The sequence below is a fragment of the Miscanthus floridulus genome, chromosome 8 (assembly GCF_019320115.1).
Source record: "Miscanthus floridulus cultivar M001 chromosome 8, ASM1932011v1, whole genome shotgun sequence".
Classification (NCBI taxonomy): domain Eukaryota; kingdom Viridiplantae; phylum Streptophyta; class Magnoliopsida; order Poales; family Poaceae; genus Miscanthus; species Miscanthus floridulus.
The window spans coordinates 38,353,142-38,375,457 of NC_089587.1; the positions used below are offsets into that span (position 1 = coordinate 38,353,142).

The following is a 22,316-nucleotide window of genomic DNA, read 5'->3' on the forward strand; positions in this document are numbered from 1 at the left end:
CGAAGCCGGCCCAGCCAGCCTCCCGCCGCGCCGCGCGCCTCGCCTTGGCCTAGCCCAGCGCCGCGCCTGGCCTGCCTCCGCGCTTGCCTGCCCGCTGACGCGTCGCCCACGCGCCCGCCTACTTTTGCTGGAGCCGGTGCGCTCGCTTTCTCACTCCCGCGCTGCCTCTCCTCTCCACCAGCGCCGAGCGCACTCACTCTTCCCCTCACCGCGCCACCGCACCCGCCGGCCAAATCCACCGCGCCTTCTCCACCTCGGCCAGCGACCGTGCGCTCGCAGCTCCGCCTCGCTCTCCGGCACGTCGTGCTCGCATTTGCGCCGACGGCTGAGCTCAGGTAGCACCGCCTCGAGCCTCGCCACCGTCGGCCATGGCGCCACCGTGCTCGGCCGCCATGGAAGGCACCTTCCTCCTCTGCTCCAACCCTGCCTAGCTACCTTCCCGCCTTCGCCAGCCTCTCGCGAACCTCATGCTCCCGCTAGCTCGCCCTATCACGGCCGGGAATGGCCGCCGGCCTCGTGGCCGAGCCGCGCCGCTGCGACGTCGCAGCGCCGGCGTGGGATTCGCCTCGGCCGAGCTAGGCCGAGAGGCCGTGGGCCGACGCCCTGCCGGGCCGTCTTCCCCTTCCCTTCGCTCGGGCCGCGCAGGCCAAATGTGGCAGTGGGCCGAGTGCTTCCAGCGAGCTGGCCCAGTAGGGAAAGGATGAATTGTTTTCAATTTATTCTTTATTATTTGAAAATAGAAATGGTTTGAAAAATGTTTGGATACTCAAAATTGCTCCAAATCTGTTAAAATAAATTTGTCTAGGTTCCTTATCATCAGATCTACTTGGGAAAATTATTGCATGTTAATTATGAGATACTTTGCTGTAGAATTTTATTTAATCATGTATATTGCTGATAACTTGAAAAATATGTAGAAAAATCTATAGGCTTCAGAAAAATGTGATTTCTAAGTTTGTTAATCTTCTTATGTAATGTACTTTCTAGGAAAAATATATTTCATGCATGTGCTGTGGGAAAATATTGAGGTGTAGTTCAAGTACCTTTAATGGCTGATTTTTGTTATTTTAATTAGAGAGCAAACTTTGTATAAAACATGCATGTGATAATTTTTGTACAGTCATTGTATGCTATGAAGAACCTAGGAAAAATACTAACTCTATTGTTTGACACTTTTCACAGTTCAAAGTATTTTTATGCTCATAATCATGCCATAGCTTGTTATTTTTGTGTAGGCTAACCCACTCATTCAAATACCATAAAAATCTGATAGTAGACTACTTAGGGTAGTACTATGCTGTAGTAATTTTCTAAGATTTTTCTAAGCAAGAAAAATAGAGGTTGCTATTCAAACCTATTATTAATTAGGGTTTATTTAAGTGTTGCTTTTTGTGGGATTAAGAAATTAGTAAAGTTTTGGTGTATCTTTGAAGCATTTAATAAGATGTGTTGACTTAACATATTAGTAGTAGAAGAGAATGTAGTAGATGACATGTGCTTGTAGTACATTTTCTTGGATGATGTTGACTACCTTGCATTCAAACATATCCATTGTATTCATCTCATCCGATGCATCGATTGCATAAGCACTTACGCACATTGCATCATACAGGATCGCAAACCGAGAACCCAGTCGTCATACCCGAGGAGCCCGAGGAGCAGTTCGAGGTGCAGCCGCAGGAAGTGCCCGAAGCTGACGAGGAGGACGTTGAGGAACTTCCGGAGTGCTCCGATCACCGTCCGAGCTCCTTCGAGAGAGGCAAGCCCCAGAGCATTTTCTCCCGGTTCGCAATTATTTAATTAAATGCTTTACGTTAATTGATGCATTACGTTCAGGAGTTGTTTGCAACCGTTGCTGCATTATACCTTGTCTACCTTTGTTATACTATATCCTTGTTACCCGGGTATCCGCAGTCGAGTCAATGCTTAGCTAGCTTAGACTGGTAGAAGTCGGGTGATTTCCTGTCACCTGCGAGCTATAGGTGGTTACCTAGATCTACTTAGATGACTATAAAGTTATGGTATAACTAAGTGTTAAATGAAGTTGAGACCGGACGGAGACTTAAAGAGTTTTGGACTGTAGTGTTTCCATCTGTGTCGATTAAGGACCGACCGTTGTTGGGCCTCGAGTCATGTTGAACGCATGCCTTACATTTAGCTGGCCGGATAAAGTACCTTCCGACCGCAAAGCTGGGAGATTATTCGGGCCGAGTAGATTGCCCACAGCGCACTGTGCCGGAGCAGGTGTGGTAGGACACGGGGCGAGATGATAAGACCAAAGTGCAGTCGGTCGGCCCCCGGGTACATGTGGTTCCTGGCAAACTCGAGATTCCTGGATAGTTGACTCGGTGATCAATATCTCACTTTAGCGGGTGAGTGAGGTTTGTGTAAGGAATAAATCACCAACTGGTTAGGAATCGATTCGAATCGCCATCGCTCCTGGATAGTGAGCACTTGACTTGAGTGACTTCATCACAGTAAATGTTTATGGAACACTTGGACAGTTATAATGAATATGACTTTATGGAAGTTGTTTAATGATCATTGGTTATCATTATCTGCTTAATCATGTGTTTGCTCTAGCATAGGTGCAAAAATCTAGTCGACAGGTTAATAATAATTAACTTGACAATAATGCTTTTAGAAAGGTTCTTGAAATGCTAAAAATGCTTCTTTTATAAATGAGTCAGCTACCCTACTATAAAGCCCTTCATAATCCTTGGTGTCACTTATTTTCGGTTATGTCGGGTAAGTCTAGCTGAATACCTTCTCGTACTCAGGGTTTTATTCCCACTTGTTGTAGATGGGCAGATGTATTACGGCTACTGTATCAACTGCCTTTATCCTGCGATGGGTGATGCTTAGGACCATGGGCATGGTCATTCCTTACGTCTTGTCTGATGCTTTTGTTGGAGATGATCATTCGCTGGCACTATATTTGAACTCCGCGTGAGTGTGTATGTGGTTTGAACAAATGGCTTCCGCTACTTTTATTCAAACTAGTTTTGTAATAACTATGTTGAAACTCTGATGTATCTGAGATGCAAACTTTTATGTAATATGTGATGGTGACCGCTAAACTCATTACGATCTTAGCTGGAATGGAAGTTGGTTTGAAATCCTTCGTGATTTCACGGACTACCGGGTTATACGGGCTTAAGTTTGCTCAATCGTCTACTCTGACGGATGATTTTCTTACTTAATTTCGTATAATTGGTTGGTTCTGTTACAGAAACCTTCTTTACAGTAGCATGAACATGTAGATTACTTATTTATGAACCCAACGCAACTTGAACGGAGCAATTCGGAGTTAAAATGGAGAAATTGTGGCTAAAACAAGTTGAATGACAAAACTGTAAATAATTGAAAATGTATTTCAGTCCAACCGAACGAAAATACGCTTTCGAAAGAAAGAAACATAAACTGTGAAATGCGCAAAGGACGGCGGGTTCTATTTTTGCAAAATACAGGGACTCTTAAGTAAAACGGCCACGCGAAGGGGTATCCTCCGATTGAGGCCGTTGGATTAGATTTGGGCGGTTGAGATCCGATCTGGCGGGAATAGAGAGAGAAAGGGGCGCCGGAACAGTGCCGACGGTGGCTTGGACAATGGTGGCGCCATGGCCGGCCTCTGGAGCACTTGGTTCACGACCTCTAGTGCAATATTCGACCAAAGAAAGGTACCGGGAGAGAGAGAGGAAGGGATGGGGATCTCACCCGAACCGGAAAACGCAAGCGGGAAGCAGCGACGGCGGCTCGGTGCTCGGTGGACAGCGGTGGTTGGCTGCGGCTGCTTGGCGAAAAAATAGGCGCCAGATGGGATAGGAGACAGAGGAGGGATGCGGGCGCTATTTATGGGGCCGAATCCCTTGGGCGGCACGGCATCACGGGGTTGTGGCAAGGGCGGACTCGACTGCGTCGGCACAGTGTCTGACTTCGCTACGGCGCCAGGAAGGAGAAGCCCCTAACCTGCGGGCCAGGGCTGTCAGCGGGCAGAGGAAGGCGCGCGGGTGTGGCTTGCGGCTGGCTAGCGAAACTAGGTCGCGCGAGCTGGGCTGCCTCCAACGGCTTGCAACGTGGGCGAGCGTGGGCCGGTGCTAGAGCAGGCCGAGTGGAGCACTGCGGGGGGAGAGAGATGCAGGCCAGCGCGGGGAAAAGGTGGGCCGTGGGCAGCAGTGGGCCTATGGGCCGGAAAGAGGAAGAAGAAGAAGGAATTTATCCTTTTTTCTAATAACTTTCCAAAGCATTTTTGAAGACAAAATTCAAATCAAGTTCAAATTTGAGTTCAAATCAAACCATTCCAAAATTTATATGCAGCAGCATGAATGCACATTCATTATTGTAACCTATATTCAATTTTAACTTGATAAACTTTATTATTCTTCCTAAATTTAAATGCTCACAAAAATGTTGAACAAATCGATTTTTCCCTACTTTCAATTGTTGTAAAATTTAGGGTGTTACAATTGTTGATCCTTTATAGTCCACCTCCCGTCTGTAGGCGCACGTAGGACACGGTTGCAAAGGAAAGCATGCTATGCTGGGTTCTTTCCTTAAGTAATATCCCCAGTTGAACAGTAGAAGACATAAGCTTACCCAAGTCAGAATTAGAGGCCCTTAGTTATCCCCTCTACGCTCCTATTTATCCTAACTTTGTTGCTACTCCTAGTTAAATTAACCCTTAGCCTAATTGTTACCCAAGTTAGACCGTAGTTAGTCTCATATGCTTCCCTGTGGAAACGATACTTGAAATACTTCTGGGTGAAAGCTACAGCAGTATCCATGTGCTTGCGGATTTATTTGTGTACGTTAAAACATACCAACACCCTCCCCCAAAAACTAGTCGTTCGAGCTCTAAAACTAGTCATGTTGGACATAATGGTCACTAAACACCCAATTTGACCATCAACATTCCACCCAAATCAAGGTAAAACAACATCACATGTGCTATATTATGTTTATAATTCACCTAGTTCCACTTGTACTTGGAAAATTTATTTGTATGCAGGAAAAATCATAGAATGGACAAAAGACGTGCATAGGAGGCAATGGGACGTGGCAGGGGGCCATGGGCCCACATGCCACATCGGCTGATACCATGTGGCCTCGCCCAACGGCCCCACCCCCTTGCCATGTCATTGATCCGCGTGAAGCCCTCCTCACTGCTTCTCCAATGTTGATCCATGTTGGTTTGATCCAAGGGATGACGTTGAGCTACCATGGATCCCTGGGTCCATCGTCATTCACTTGGGAGGCCTAAACCGACCTCCAAACTACAATTTTAACCACGGCAACTGACCTACCTACCATGCAACCGTCTCCAAGGGACAACCATCGTCGTTGGATGGCAAGGCGGTGGGATGGATAGTTGATCGATGCCCCTTGGCGTCGCTCGATGCCCAAGGCACCCTCCACCACCTCATCTTTGCCTACATGTACCCCTTTGCCCTCTAGACACTATAAAAGGGGTTGTGGTGCTTGGTGGAGATCATCACTCAAGCAACTCTCAAGCATTTCAAGTGTTCCAAGCTCTGAGCAGCTCTCCAAGAGTAGTAGCTTAGAAGTAGTAGCTAGCTAGTAGTGATAGAGTAGAGCGAAGCTTGCCTCGGAGTCTGAAAGAGTCTTCTGGTCTGGTATAGCTCGTTTGTAATCTTTCTTTTAGCATTTACTTTATTTAGTACTTTACTTTGTCAAGTACTTTATTTAGTAATATAGCTTTGCTTAGTTCAAGTCCTGTCTTGCTGTTGTATATCATTAGTGAGCCTAGGTGCTTGTTCTCTGGCATTTGTATTGTTATTATCTTAGTGTTTAGGTCGTTCATTGTTAGTACTTGTTCTACCGTCTGGTTAGGATGTTTCGATCTTATTTCACCGGAGCTCGGATCAAAACAGCGAGTTTATAGACTAAGCGTGGTGCTTAGGCTATATCTTGCCTATAGGTACGGCTAGATCCCCGGATAGATTGTGGTAGTTGGTAGGTGGTGATGACAGCCCTGTCCTCCCTCTATATTCCACCACGTTGGGTCTAGTTATGAAAACATATGGCTCGTAGTGCTCTGTGCCTGATTGAATTCATGGAAAGTACGCCCCTCGTACTAAGGACATTCTCACTATCATTAAGTTACTTTTGTTGTTTTAAGATTACATACTCTACTTCTTACACTCAGCTACACTACACTTCTAGTTACCTCTGTCTGTGTGATAAAAATTCTTTTTTATCTTTTTCGTCCATCATCCATACTACCCTCATCACCCCTGTGTTGCTAGACATACTTAGTCTACCTAACCACAGTTCCCAACATGTCCTCCCGCCTTCCTTTGGAAAAATATAAATTCAACACTTGGTTCTCACCAAGCGAAGTGCTACACGATAGTTCTATGTGCTTGCGGAACCCTCTTTCCTATATACACACATACGAACCATCAACAAGCATTTCTGGCACCGCTGCCGGGGAAGGCAACTGGCACGTGTTACCAATCTATCGTTAGGTTCTGCTAGCTAGGTCTCTGTCTTAGCAACCTTCTTTTTTATTTTCTTTTTAGTTACGCTCTTTTCTTCCTAGCACGGTCTTGGCCAATAGGACCGTCTGTGACTTTATGCCCCTTCGGCTACTAATGTAGCCACTGGTCCTATCATCATCAATGTAGACACTCACTTTGAGCTCAAGCCCGCATTGATCATGATGGTGCAAGCTTGTCCTTTCTGTGGTAAAGCCCATGAAGATGCTAATGCGCATCTCCAACACTTCTTAGAGATTTGTTGCACTTTTACCATTAAGGGAGTGACCCAAGAGGCCATGCGTCTTCGTCTTTCCCCTTCTCTTTGTTGGAAAAAGTGAAACAATGGTTCTACTCGAACCGCAACGCTGTAGATACCTGGGACAAGTGTTCCAACGCTTTTCTAGTTAAGTTCTTCCCAATGGGTAAGACCAATGCTCTTCGCAACAAAATCTCTAGCTTTCAACAACAAGCTGATGAGTTGATTCCCGAAGCCTGGGAACTAATGCAAGAGTATGTCGCCGTATGCCCACACCATGGTATGAAAGATTGGCTTTTTATCCAGAACTTCTACCATGGCTTAGTTCCATTGGATAGGAGCTATTTAGATGCTGCCGCAGGAGGAGCATTCTTTTTGCTTAATGTCATAGATGCCAAGGCATTGATTGAGAAGATGGTTTCCAATCAAGGATGGAGTGATGAACAATTACAGCCCTGCAAACGAGGTATGCATTCTCTTAAAGAAGCTAGCAAGCTTGTAGTCAAGGTAGATCTGCTCTCAAAGAGACTAGAAAATTGTGAGAAAATGAGTGCCTAAGAAACTGTACAAGCCATGGACACCCATATGACTTGTGAAGTTTGTGGAGACTGGACATTCAGACAATTTCTGCCCCGAGACCCATGAAGATCTCAACTTTATCAATAATGACAACGGTTTTTGTCCTCAAAACCAAGGATGGAATCAACGCTCCAACAACCAAGGAGGTAATAATTACAATAATTATCCACAACATCCGAGTAATCAAGGTAATGGTTATCCTTTCCTTAAGGATTTTGTCTATAGTCAAGGTAGAATGACTGATAGTATAAATAAGAAACTCCATGCTAATGACAAGATGTTGGAAAACATAAATGCTAAATTAGATGATTTTTCTTCCGCTATAAAGAATCAACTTAGCTTCAATAAGATGCTAGAAACCCAATTAGCACAATTAGCAGCTGCTATCCCATCTTTTGAGAAAGGAAGAATTTCTGGTAAGCCTGAAGAATTCATGGAGACCGCCAACCTTGTCACATCAAGGTATGATTTTGGTTTTGATGGTTGGGGTGTTCCTATTAAGAAAGGTGATCCTGGAAGTCCTGTTATTACTTGCTCTATTGGTCCTCATACTTTTGAAAACGCAATTTGTGATCTTGGATCTAGTGTAAACATAATGTCTAAGAAAACTTATGAAAACTTGTTCTATACTGAATTAGCTCCAACTTCCATCTATTTGCAACTAGCTGATCAATCAGTACGCCATGTGGAAGGAATAGCCACCGACCTTCTGGTCAGAATTTGAGGAGCTTATGTCCCAACTGATTTTGTGATATTAGACATGCTAAATGATAGGGATGCACCCTCATCCTTGGCCGTCCTTTCCTCAATACCGCTAATGCTTGTATATATGTGGCATATGGACGAATTCAATTCCACTTAGATGGAATGAAAGAAAGAAACATTTGCTTTTGCCTCTAGAAAACCTGTCTTTTATGAGAAACAGGAACGGAAGAAACAACCAAAGAAGAGAAGAACTAGAAAGCCAAAGCCAATTGAGGAGAAGGAAGAGCCTGGCAAGAATAAGCCAAAGCCAAGAGGGACATGGCACAAGAAGAAGGAAGCATCATCTACATCATCGTCGCCTGATCCTATGAACATCCCTGAAGAAAACAAGGAGGGAGAATTCCCATACAAGAAAGAAAAACCCCCGCGCAAGGAGGAACAACTGTGAGCCAATACTAGAAGGTACGCTTTTACTGCATTTTCATTGCATTTAGTATAGGTTGCATTTGCATATTTCCCTTTTCAACTTTGCACTACATGTTAGGTTATTAGTTGCATTGCATGTTTACATTTTCAATAAAGGTACTTATGAAGTACTAGCATTTAGAAGAAATTCATAATAATATATATAAAAAATCAATAAAATAAATCTCATAATAAAGAGGCTTAGTAATAAATTATCATAGTAGTAGTAATAAATAAGGAAAGATTCAAGAAGAGCTGTCCGAGAAGAAGATTCCAACGTCCGCAAAAAGGCAAGCTTGGGGGAGAACCTCTCCCGCTCAGGTATGAAGTTATTCACACATTCTCTTTTATCTGCATTAATTCTTTGTATTGAAAAAATGCAATGATATATACAACAATAATAGTAGCATAACAATGACAATAGAACATGAATACAACTATGCTATTATAACCATTGTAGAGGAGAATCGTTAAAGCTGCCTTAACCACTCTTCCTCTAAAAATTGATGTTCAAATACCTTTAGGAAATGATGAATAATTGCTCTGTTATACTTTGCAAAAGCTTGTTATACAACCCTTTACTTCTCAAGTTTTGATCATGCAAAATTAGAGTTCATCTTATGTTGACTGCTTTTGTGGGTTGCAAATGCTAGAACCAAGTATAGGCTTTTGTGAGATATGTTGTGGCAAAGATTAGAGTAATTCTTTTTAACTTGTCTGAGAAATAGTTGAGACAACCTGGAGTTTGATCTTACAAAAAGATAAAAACCCTTGCTAGAAGTTCCTCGATGGTGAAAATTTCCTACTAGAGCCAAATACATGTTTTTCTCGATATAATAAGCCTACACAAAAAGCTGCTGGTTTGTTTTGAGCTTTATCAAGCCTTGTTGATCTGAGTAGAAAAGCTTGTCATACCTTTTGATCAAGATCACGTACACTCCAAATATATATATGCTACTTCTACACTGGAAGTATGCAACCACCATTCCATATTTATGCACCCCTTGCTCCATAAGAGACATATGTTAATACCCCCTCTAGCTATCTATCATTATAAAGAGAGGCATGGTATACCGAAAGAGAGAGAGAGAGAGAGAGAGAGAGAGAGAGAGAGAAGAGCAAGAGCTCTATAGTTCAAAAAAGAAAAAGAAGAGAGAGAGAGAGAAAGAATAAGGTAGCCATGCCCTCTCAAAAAGGAAGCTAGAAGAAGGGAAGTTCTCAAATGGAGTACCACTTCCACCAAATACCACACACTTGCACATCTTGATCATTTTGTATGACTTGTTGCTCCTTGTGAAGTGTTGGACTTAGCAATAAATTCAATTCAAGTGAGCCTTGCTTTTTACCCCTTATCTATGAACTCCACATAAGCCTTAGAGTAGGAGAAAGGCTAAGATCTTTTGGCCTTGGGGAGGATTCAAACACCATTGAGAGATTGAGTGTGCCATTTGAGGAACATAGGCAAGTTTTTCTTTCAAAAATCTTGAAAACCTCCAGGATGTCTTAGCTAAACCAAAGCAGGGAAGAAAGTTTCTATCTATGCTATGCTAATCTTGCAACTGTCTATGTCAAGGTGAAAGCTAAAAGCCCCATATGGCTAAGACTGACGGTGAATTTCTAACACTAACGTGCTCAACTCAAGAGATAGTTTTGGTTTGTATATGAATTTTTGCAGGGCGTTACATTAAAGCAATTCCTGATTCAACATGCTAAACCCGCATCTTTGCTCGGACGAGCAAAGGGGTAGCTTGGGGAAGCTTGTTGATGGTCACTAATCACCCAATTTGACCATCAACATTCCACCCAAATCAAGGTAAAACAACATCACATGTGCCATATTATGTTTATACTTCACCTAGTTCTACTTGTACTTAAAAAATTTAATTGTATGCAGGAAAAATCATAGAAATGGACAAAAGACGTGCATAGGAGGCAATGGGACATGGCAGGGGGGCCGTGGGCCCACATGCCACGTCGGTCGATGCCATGTGGCGTCGCCTGATGGCCCCACCCCCCTTGCCATGTCACTGATCCGCGTGAAGCCCTCCTCACTGCTTCTCCAATGTTGATCCATGTCGGTTTGATCCAAGAGACGACGTTGAGTTGCCATGGATCGCTGGGTCCACCGTCATTCACTTGGGAGGCCTAAACCGACCTCCAAACCGCCATTCTGACCACAACAACCGACCTACCTGGCATGCAACTGTCTCCAAGGGCCAACCATCATCGTTGGATGGCAAGGTGGTGGGATGGACGGTCGGCCGATGGCCCTTGGCGTCGCCCGACGCCCAAGACACCTTCCACCACCTCATCTTCACCTACATGTACCCCTATGCCCTCTACACACTATAAAAGGGGTTGTGGTGCTCGGTGGAGATCATCACTCAAGCAGCTCTCAAGCATTCCAAGTGTTCCAAGCTCTCAGTAGCTCTCCAAGAGTAGTAGCTTAGAAGTAGTAGCTAGCAGTAGTGATAGAGTAGAGCGGAGCTTGCCTCGGAGTTCAGACGAGTCTTCTGGTATGGTATAGCTCCTTTGTAATCTTTCTTTTAGCATTTACTTTATTTAGTACTTTACTTTGTCAAGTACTTTATTCAGTAATATAGCTTTGCTTAGTTCAAGTCCTGTCTTGCTCTTGTATATCATTAGTGAGCCTAGGTGTTTGTTCTCTGGCATTTGTATTATTATTATCTTAGTGTTTAGTTCGTTCATCGTTAGTACTTGTTCTACCATCTGGTTAGGGTGTTTCGATCTTATTTTACTGGAGCTCGGATCGAAACAACGAGTTTATAGATTAAGAGTGGTGCTTAGGCTATATCTTACCTGTAGGTACGGCTAGATCCCCTGATAGATCGTGGTAGTTGGCAGGTGGTGACAGCCCTATCCCCGGATAGATTGTGGTAGTTATTAAAACATAGGGCTCGTAGTGCTGTGTGCTTGATTGAATTCAGGGTAAGTACGCCCCTCGTACTAAGGACGTTCTCACTATCATCATTAAGTTACTTTTGTTGCTTTAAGATTACAAACTCTACTTCTTACACTCAGCTACACCACTTCTAGTTACCTCTGTCTGTGTGATCAAAATCCTTTTTATCTTTTTCGTCCATTATCCATACTACCCTCATCACCCCTGTGTTGGTAGACATACTTACTTAGTCTACCTAACCACAGTTCCCAACACGTCCTCCTGCTTTCCTTTGGGAAATTATAAATTCAACACTTAGTTCTCACCAAGCGAAGTGCTACACGATAGTTCTGTGCGCTTGCAGAATCCCCTTTTCTATAGACACATACGAACCGTCAACAGCTAGCAGGTGTTCAAACACAAGTACTAAAAAAATTTAGGAGATAGCCTAATTTTATTAATATATAGAGGCAGCCACAAGATTTACCTGTCTTCTAAAATACCTAAGGATTTCTAGAGACAGTCATTTTATTTACGGAGATGGCCACAAATTGTTCGTCTCTCCAAATGAATATATGGAGGCGATCCTTTTATTTACAGACACTCAAAAGTTGCCCGTATCTGGAAATTGATTTATGGAGGTGGGCCTCTTAAGAAGTCTGGCTCAGAAAGTAGAGCATATTTTCGGAGACGAGCCTAACCATTGATAATAAGAGCGACTATAGATATATTCTATCTTTTTTTTCTAAAAACTACCCACTTCTACCATTAATAAAAAAACAACACATATAATAACCCCCCTAAATCTACATCTAAATTACCCACCTATATCATTATAAAACATAATCTAAATTACCAACCTAAATTTGTATCTGAACTACCCACCATGCCATTGTGATAGATAAACTAAGCAAACCCTTAAATTTGTATCACATCATTTCTGCCACTTTTAAAATAAACTACAACATCCCCCTCAAATCTAAGTATAAATCAACAACATATGCTAATATATGGAAAATTTTGTAAATAACCACAATTACCACATATATATGTTCCTAAATTACATATTTTTTATATATTAATTGTAACACCCCACATACGAAACAACACTTTCGTCCTCGCTTCGTGTAAAAGAGTTAACCCAGAGGTGCTACGTTTGGTATGAAACTACTTATATGGCCTAGCTCCGTACGTGAAACGGGCCTGCATACTCATAGCATCTCTTACACTTTCATTCTCGCTTCGTGTAAAAAGGTTAACCAGAGGTGCTACATTTAGAATGGCAAGGATTATAATTAAGCTGACCCTCACCCCCCTAAACTTCTAAGGTGGTACTAAACTCACCAACCACAATCGCACATGTGCCACTTGGGCCAACTTCACAACAACTACAGGCTATTAATGGGTCGGGTTGTTACATTAATACTATAAATAACAAATTTAAAGTAAGCATGCATGTTGAGCATACATTTTATTTTAAGTGAAACATTATGACGCACACACACATTGATGGTACCATTTTAAGCACTATATAAATAACTATAAATGACACCAATATATGTTTTAAAATTATCCACTTCTATTATTATTAATACATAAAAACTAACTTAAAATAATTATAAATTTCATGCGTATATTGTAAATCAAATATCTTGACATATCTATCTACATTGATGGAGTACTGTAAGCACTATGTTTTTCTTAGAAAAAAAACTAACATGACACATATAATTCTTGGATAAGAAAATTCAACTTTTTAACAAAATAGAGGAGGTTAGTGCATACCAAAGGTGTCCATGACCTCATTGGTCTGAGATTCTTTTGAAGTAAATAGTGAATATTAGGTTTAAATATCAATATCCTTTTGAGGTTTGTATGGTTGGCTCTCCTAGATCTTATTTCAAGCTTTACCAACAATCTTGAATGCCGTGGTGAGTGTTTTACTGATTGTGTTATAGTAGTACTTAAGAGTGCAATCTACAACCTAAGGTCCTTACTTTTAATAAATACAAAATGAAAGTTTTAAATAAAATTATAATATGAACAAGAGTTTCGACTTAATTTTGGATAATATTTGTAGAAAACTAATAAGATGAAAATTTAAATGTCAAAAATCTAGATTTATGATGACATGAGAGATGGGTTGCAATGACAAGCACTATAATTTAACCTAATGTTTCCGTTAAATGCATATTCTAGACACGTGAAGGCATTGTGAAGAGGGAGAATAGCTATGGTTAAGGATTAAAAAAACATGTACTCGCTCTCCCCACCACGAAAACATGTTGTTTAGAACAAGATTTGGTCAAAACTTAAAAACTAAAACATCAATAGCTTTTAAATTATTCAGTTTGGAAATATGTAAGATATATTTGTATATTGGTAATGAAACATATATGCAAAATCTCATAAATTTCACATTTTAGAAGGTATTACTGACCAAATATATATATGTGCATCAAATACCATCCAAGGTCAATGTGACAAATACTTTTTACTAAAGTCAGTAACTGATAAGTTTTATGATAGCCAAATAGATACCATGTATCTTTTTAGATAATGAGATACCATGTATCTATATGCATACTATGTTAAAACAAACAAAGGATAAACTAATTTTTATTAGTTGTTAGCATTAAACATAAACTTATAACACTTATACATGTCTCCTACCATACGTAGTAGTTGATAAGTTTATCACCACTGGATAAAAATTGCAGAGATATACACACATCACTACTGGATTCAGATTCTTTGCCGAGTGCCCGAGGCACTCGGCAAATGCCAAATCGCACTCGGCAAAGAACACACGGTAAAAAATTGATCGGCAAAGCCCTCTTTGCCGAGAGCCCCATGGGCACTCGGCAAAGAAAAGCTCGGCAAAGATTTTTTATTTTTTTCAAAAAAAAATTCTTTGCCGAGTGCCCGTGGCCGACACTCGGCAAAGTTTGATTTTTTTTTAAAAAAAAAATTCTTTGCCAAGTGCCCTCTGGCTGGCACTCGGCAAAGCTTGATTTTTTTTTTTAAAAATTCTTTGCCGAGTGCCCTCTGGCTGGCACTCGGCAAAGCTTGAATTTTTTTTAAAAAAATTCTTAGCCGAGTGCCCTCTGCCTGGCACTCGGCAAAGTTTGATTTTTTTTTTAAAAAAAAATTCTTTGCCGAGTGCCCTCTGACTGGCACTCGGCAAAGTTTGATTTTTTTTTAAAAAAAAAATTCTTTGCCGAGTGCCCTCTGGCTGGCACTCGGTGATGTACTGTTTCCTATACACAAACATATGGAAAACGATAACGACACATACAACAAAGTGGATGACTTGATAATGGTGGATTTACAGCAGCCGTCTGTCATTGTTGATCAACTTAGGGGTAGTCCTGGAGCCCAGAGCTCTTGAAAGCTCTCTAATGATGACAGACTTCTCCTTCGCTTCTTTATTGCCTTCGAAATGCCATTTTCGGGACATTTCTTCAGCCTGCAGTTACAATACATGGAATGGTAAGTCAATATTGTCACAGACCCACAATAGTCCACAGCTGACAGCCCCAAAGCAAACTTGAACAAAACTGAAGGGCAATGTGCTGAAGGGAAATACAATAAGCAATTGTTTAGCCAGAACAAGAATAGCAGAAGTTCACTTACCCAGCTTCTCAATGGAGCTATTTGTTCTTTAATCATATCAGCTCGTGGCTGCAGTGCATCTTTTCCTTTCGTTTTCACGTCATCTACCTGAAAGGAGAAACAAGAGTTGTTTCAGAGGGGCTACTTGACACTTGGATTTTTTATCCTGAATGCAGGAGGTTTCATCTTCTTCATTGCTCCTCCTATTAAGGATTGAGTTTCATCACTACCATGTGAAACCATATTATATCAAATTTCCAATTTTTGAGACTAATATCACTACCATTGAACTTAAGAACCCCTTGACAGCCTCAAGGCTAACATCCAAAGTTTCATCACATAAATATATCCACAGCTTATTTCAACAATAAACTCCTAGGCAAACTATTTCCAACATGAATTTGTTAGCTAGGGCCCCATTGGTGGCACAGAACTTTGCTGTTCCGCAGATAGCTCAGACCTTATTTTTAAAACTGAATTTCGCTTTCCATGAGTGAGTGGCAAACAGAACAGTCTAGCAAGGGCTCCTATGCCCTATTGCCATTCAGAGTGGCAAGGAGGATGTTACTTATAGGATTAAATAATAAAAAAGTTCCACATTGACTCTACATGATTATGGATCACTAAAGAATGCTAGGAAGAACAGAAGATCTTCAAGAACACTTGAACTCAATTTTTTTAGGCAAGAAAATATACTCTGTGAGTATCCAGCAATTACGGCTTTCAACTTATCAGGGTCCATGGGAGGTGGGGTCCTATCTCGCCACCTTTCATTGGCTGTTGACGCCAAGTAGTTAGGTTGTTCATTCAGAAGCTGCCATCTGGAAAAAAGAACATACAAAAGCAAGTGAAAACACATTAGTAAGTTGAAAACACAAGTAGGTCACAGGATGCATGAGCATAAGAAATACACACATATCAATTTGGAACTACAACAAATACTTCAATGATATACATTAGAAAATGTTTCTTTACAGATCCTGTAGCAACACATGGTAAAAAATAAGAGTCATCCACGAGTTAGCATCCAAGCTTCAGCTGTTATATGCATCTGTGTAACATCCTCTGATATTGATCAGCATTATATCTAAGTTATAAATATTTTGCATCTCCTCACTTATGAATTTATAAGCAGACAGGTGTGGGAAAACACAACTTATAGAAGAGCATTACCCCTCACATTCATGATTTTAAAGGCAGATATAGGAGAGTAACAGTGTGTCTGGTTTCTTGCTTGAAAGATAACAACTCAATCAATACACCAGATAATTCAGAAGTGCGGTATCTAGAAAAGCTAAAACGCCTTATAATTTGAAACGAAGAGAGTACTTAAAATCCCTATAGCTGTATTAGACTAACAAATGAAAACGCCTTTTCTAACTGAGACCTGTGCTCGTGATGAATAGCTGCTTTAATCAATGTTAATACTAACTTTCTTTGAATATAGCAATTAGCAAATTCGTGTAGTGTAGTTTTCTGCTGTAATCACACATGTTGGACATGTAACCAATAGATATCGAATTATATATTCTGAACTGGCCCATACAAGATAGCATATAGATCAGTGCACGAGTGGGGAGGAGCGTACTGGCCCACACAATCATCTAACTATATGTTAATCATGTGTTAAGTCTATTCATATGATGGTATGTCATTCATATTGCCATAAGTCCATAACTCTGAAACCAAGAAATCCCATAGTAACATTATCTTCTTTCAGAAAGGAGAAGCATTAACCAGGAGCAATAAACTACTTAGATCCATTTTCTGCAGCATAGATACTGCCAGGGGCATCTAAAGGTGTTACTGTTTTTCACGTTTTAAGGTGCTGCCAGTTATAGATTAGCACTAAGGTGTTACTGTTTTCATTGTTTTATCAGAGGTTGCGTGTTGGATCATCACTGGAGAAAGACAGCTCGCATTCGGGGTCTCTATCTTGAAGCTCTATTGAGACAAGACATTGCATTTTTTGACAAGGAAATGACCACTGGACAATTGGTTGAGAGTATGTCCGGAGATACAATACTTATCCAGGATGCAATTGGTGAAAAGGTTGACCCATGTAAACTGTAAACACATCATTGGCAGTGTAATTGTGCATAATAATATATACACACATGATATATATATCTGCATGTAAAATAATGCATCTAAGCTCATGCAAAAGTGTCAGTGATTGAATGTGCACTCTAGCTTAGCTTATAACAATTCAGTGTCAGAATGTATATATACATATGCAATGTAAGTAAAGAACCAGCAAGCATTTGAGTTGCAACTTCTAATTAGAGAACAAAACGAAGCACTTCAGTAGTTCAGTTCGAACTCTCAAATCCGAATACTGTGTACTAACCGTTAGCCATGCTTGAATGGTTGATGCCTTGAGCCTTTGACTGCTTGGCGAAGAAGGGGAGGAGCCGATGAGGAGCGCCGGGCGCCGGCCTTCTGTGTTTCTGTCTGCTGGAGAGTGGATCTGGCACTGGCACTCCACCTGCTGGATGAGTGGAACGCACGAGGAAGACCGGAAGGCGACGGCCGACGGCGACGAGGTGGAGGCGTGGCCCGTGGACTCCAGCCGCACCGCGCCCCAGGCGACCCGGCGGCCGGCGCCTACCTGCTGCACGCTGAATGGCGCTCCCACAGCGCCCAACTGGCAGCCCGGCACCCGCGGGGGTGCGGACCTGGACTGCCGCGCCGCCGCCCGGCAGGAGGCTGCGTCGGCGAGAGCGCTGCCAAGCTCTTGGCCTCCTCCTCTCCTCCTCCTCCTCTCTTTCTCCTCCTCCTCCGGCGGCGCTGGCGCGGGCGCGGGCGGTGGCGGCTGCGGCGCTGGCGCGGGCGTGTGCGGTGTGTGTGGGCCGGCCCAGCCGGTGGCGAGTGTCCCCACACTCGGCAAATATTTTTAATTTTTTTTAATTCTTTACCGAGTGTCACCTAATCTAGCACTCGACAAAGATGATTTTTTTAAAAAAATTCTCTGACGAGTGCCCCCGATCTGACATTCGGCAAAGTATTTTTTAAATTTTTTAAAATTCTTTACCGAGGATCGACCGGGCTGACACTTGGCAAAGAGGGTTTTTTTAAAAATTTTAAAAATCTTTGCCGAGTATCTTCTCTTGACACTCGGTAAAGAGGCTCCTTTGCCGAGTGTTATTTTTTTGACACTCGGTAAACCATTTTTTTTATATTTTGACCTTCAAACTTTTTCTGTAGTCCTCTTATAGAACTTGGTACTCCATGTCGAAATTTGATATATTTCCTGAACTGTTTGCTATATTTAGTTAATTTATTTCATTTAATTGAATTTTTTTGGAAAATGCAAATTTGAACTGCACGTGCATCGAATAATAGAATTTAATGATTCAAAAAATGATATTCATGGTATTGAGTGTAGTGTGAGGCCGTATCCAGGAACGGACCCGAAATTTCGAACATCTTATTCACGAAACATGACCACGAACTTGCGGACGAATTGTTTTTAAATTCTATAAAATGCAAACGAAGTCCGAAAATCATGAAACTTGTTGAGATGTCGTGATATCGTATGTGGAGGCTATGATAAAAATTTCAGAAGATTTCGTGCACGTTGCCACGTACGATGCTTACAAATCAGGACATCTCTACATGTGTTCGACCACGTCCTTCTTTGCCGGAGCAGCCTATGCCGAGTGCCGTGCTTTTGTCGAGAGCCTGGCACTCGGTAAAGAAGTCTTTTGCCGAGAGCCTTTTTTTGCCGAGTGCAATTCTTTGCCGAGTGCGACACTCGGCAAAGAAGGTCTTTGCCGAGTGCCCGATTTTTAACACTCGGCAAAGAATTTTGCACTCGACAAAGATCCCGTTTCCAGTAGTGCATATTGCATTGGAAAATAAACAAAAAGATAGCACAAAGATAACTACTATTTATTTGTTGAGGTATTAAACATGATATAATTATATTTCTAAGATTCTATTTCTAACCCGTGCAGAAGCACATGTTGATGGTGGGCTAGTACAATGGTCTATGAAAAGAAACTACTTGCAGCCATACAAAAACCAAAATGCAGAAATACGGAGGAGGTGAACCTTGAATGTCTATATCGTGCTAGAAAAAAAAAATCTCCACATATAGTTATGCACTTTCAAACACCCAAATGCATAACAACAACTTGTACTACGTACCGATTAAAATTGTTGTGTAATCTTGCTGGGGTTTTGTTTCCCAAAGATGCTGTCACAAAAGAACAAAGGTAGCGATCGATCATGTGGCCATGCTTACATAAGGGCCAAATATCAGAGAGGCAGCAGTGGTCTTCCTAGAAACAATAACCAAGCATGACATGCATCCACATATGATATATCTATGTACTGGGACAAGGAGGTTAAATTAACGGTGTTTATTGCATGGCGCAGTGTGCAAGTTTTGGAAGGCCTTGCTGATGGGCCAAAGTACTTGAAAGATCTCACTCCAATGCCCTGATCGACATGGTCAGATCCAAAGTACTCTGCCCAAGAACGCCTTCACCTCTGCCGTTGCTGTCGCTGCTTCGTCTTGTCTTTTCTTGCCGCTGCTCCTGCATGGAAACTGCAGCGGCGGGTGGCGACAGCGAGAGAGAGATCGAGAACTCGCAGCTGGTGGTGTCCATGGAAGACGACGATATTGCCTTTCTCTTCTTGGCCAACACCGAGGAAGGGGACAAGCTGAGTTGTAGGTCCGGCGTCGCATCTTGGGCCTCCACCGGCGACGGCCGCCGCTTGATGAGGCACGCCTCGTCCGGCGGAGCGGCGGAGGCCCTTGTTGGTTCTACGACGTGCTTCGAATTCTGCCGCTGAAATGATCACACATACAATGTGGGGTGTCAGTGATGATCAGCTGAACGGATCTAGGGCTAGCTAGAGCGCGGTTTGAACGTCCCATATAAATGAGCACGTACGTACGGTACCTCGAGTTGCAGACCATCGTCGATGACGACTGGATCCGACGATCTTGTTGTGATCTTGGAGCCGCTGCTACCCGGGTAGCCCACGACGACATCTCTACCGCTTCCGCTTCCCCCGTGCCGCCATCTGAACGGAAGACGACGATCTCCGGACACGGCCGGCGACATGGCCAACGAAAGTGGCCGAGAACTGCTCCCGATGCAACTTTCGAACTTTACATTAGTTCCTATCTCTGCTCTGTGCTCGCCGGCGGCGACAGCAGCAGCGCCGGCGTCAGTGAAAGGCCACCACCGCCGATCGCTCCTCAGCGCTGCGGAAGATGCAAGCGGGTGTGTCTGTGGCGAAGTCGACGGTGGTGTGACGTGATTCCTGGAGACTGTGATCGCCTCTTGCTGATTCGACGACGCCCACTCATGATTTCTGGCCAGAAACGAACAATATAATTTTTTTTGATGGAACGAACAATATAATTAGGGTTTGCTTTGGCTCATATATATACTGTCTTTGTCGGGAGTCAGAGGAGCTCAGTGTAAAGAACTGAATGCATATATACATACCTGAAACTGGAATTTCGGAAGTCGAAAGTTTGGGTCGGAGGCGGGCGATGGTGGAGTCCATAGAGCCGTCTGAACTCCGGAGCGCTGCAGTTCCTCGACGCGAAGAAGCTGCCGCGTTCCAGCCTGGACCTGGAGGAGGAGGAGAGCGCGGCTGCTCTTTGGAAGAAGGACATGTCGTGGAAGCGCCGATCGGCTCTCATGAAATGGAAATCCATTGGGGAATACACTGCACACCGAATCAACAATACATGGATGATCGCTGTTAGTCTTATAGGAGGGGTAGAAATCTATATATGCATGCAGATCGAGAGGATTTTTGTTCTATGAAAACCTGAGGAAACAGCTCCCCTCGGGCGACCATCTTGGTCTAGTTTCTTGCTTCTGTACATCTGAAAATAAATTAGTGTGTATCATTATCATCAGAATTCAGAAAGAGTGCTACAACAATATAGGTAACAACGTTAACACCAAATTGGTTATCTGCTGGTAGATAGCTAGTGTGATCATTCGGCAACGGATTTGTAGTAGATCTACCACACCTGCAGGTGGCTTTTTACATGAGCAATGCTGAGGCCCCTAACATTCATCATCTGAAGCACCAGCTTAGGGGTCGCTCCTGTCAATAAAATTGGAGGATTATATATATTAGTAAAAACATCATTCTCCTCTAATTGAACTGCAATAAATCATGACCTTCTATATATATATGATCAAGCTGCTAGCTAGCTAGTACTTACTCTCTTGCCCACCAAGCCTCTCAACGGCATGGACGAAGGCCATGTGGAGGTCAGGAGTCCACCGGAGCCGGGGTAGCTTCGACCGGTTGTACTGCCGCACCGATGGAACCCTCTGCTCACCGCTCACCTCTGACTTGCTGCCTCCCTTGGCGTCTGCCTTCTTGCTCTCCGAATTGTTGTTGGTACTGCTATTGTTGCTTGAGCTCCCACTCCCACCACCAACATCAGTGGTGCTACCGCCATCGTCGTCGCCCTCCTCACCTTCGTCTTCCTCATCATCGCCAACTTCCCCTTCTTCGCTCTCCGCATCGAAACCCTCGTTGAGGTCTAGCAGCTTGTTGTTATCGATTGATCTCTCCTCGTCATCCTCAAGGATATCAACTAGTACCCCCTTACCCTTGACCTCGTCTCTCATCACTTGCTCTTCTCTAGCTACCATCTTGTATACTAAGCTACCATCGATCAGTCTCTCTCTATTCCGCCATGGCTGGATCTCATCGTCAGAATAGTATGTGCAGGTAGGAGTAGGAGCAGGAAAGGGGAAGGAAGGAGGAGGACAACAATGATATGAAGAAGGTAGAGAGGGAAGGGGCAACAAGCATAAGCAAGGTAGTGATGTGCGAATAAAATAAGGGAGAGTTGGACACAGGCCTTGTCCTTCTACATTGACTGGTGTTGAACAGTGTAGCAAGAAATGATGTCTGCTTTAGTGGACTCCTTCCTTGTGTTTAGTTTGTGCCAATGCAAGGGTCACGCATATATATACACACACACGAACACGCGTACACACACAGAAAGAGAGAGAGGAAGTCAGAAACAGAGGTTAAACTAAAGTAGATTAATCACAGAAACTTAGTAGCTAAAAGAAAGAGCTTTTAGCAAAGTTCATGGGCTAAATGGTGCGTCCATACTTTACATTGCAGCAGTGAGATCTTTTAGGTTTTGTCTTAGCTAGGCAGCATATGCATGCACGAGGGAGTGAGCAACTAGGTGCTCGATAGATCATGTGACCCAATCTGCCAATCTGGCTCGATTCCAAAAGCATTTCTCGCTCTGTTTTTTCTTTATTTTTTCGGTTTGGGATCCTGA

The 22,316-nt window shown here is 42.8% G+C and overlaps 2 protein-coding genes and 1 non-coding gene across 3 annotated transcripts; all 3 read right to left on the reverse strand.

Moving 5' to 3' along the window:
- Window positions 1-6,933: 6,933 nt before the first annotated feature.
- LOC136478702 (small nucleolar RNA R71) lies at window positions 6,934-7,040 on the reverse strand. Its single transcript, XR_010764419.1, has one exon. It is a non-coding gene; the product is annotated as a small nucleolar RNA R71 (small nucleolar RNA).
- Window positions 7,041-14,700: 7,660 nt separating this feature from the next.
- Window positions 14,701-18,255, reverse strand: LOC136468897 (uncharacterized). Its single transcript, XM_066467301.1, has 4 exons — window positions 18,251-18,255; window positions 17,373-17,904; window positions 15,044-15,130; window positions 14,701-14,876 (listed from the first exon to the last, which is right to left on the reverse strand). The coding sequence occupies exons 1-4, from the start codon at window positions 18,253-18,255 to the stop codon at window positions 14,736-14,738; spliced, it is 765 nt and encodes a 254-aa protein (XP_066323398.1). The 3' UTR covers window positions 14,701-14,735.
- A 988-nt stretch (window positions 18,256-19,243) lies between these two features.
- Window positions 19,244-21,943, reverse strand: LOC136471677 (uncharacterized). Its single transcript, XM_066469421.1, has 6 exons — window positions 21,228-21,943; window positions 21,030-21,106; window positions 20,822-20,879; window positions 20,491-20,716; window positions 19,936-20,353; window positions 19,244-19,821 (listed from the first exon to the last, which is right to left on the reverse strand). The coding sequence occupies exons 1-6, from the start codon at window positions 21,664-21,666 to the stop codon at window positions 19,456-19,458; spliced, it is 1,584 nt and encodes a 527-aa protein (XP_066325518.1). The 5' UTR covers window positions 21,667-21,943; the 3' UTR covers window positions 19,244-19,455.
- Window positions 21,944-22,316: the final 373 nt, after the last annotated feature.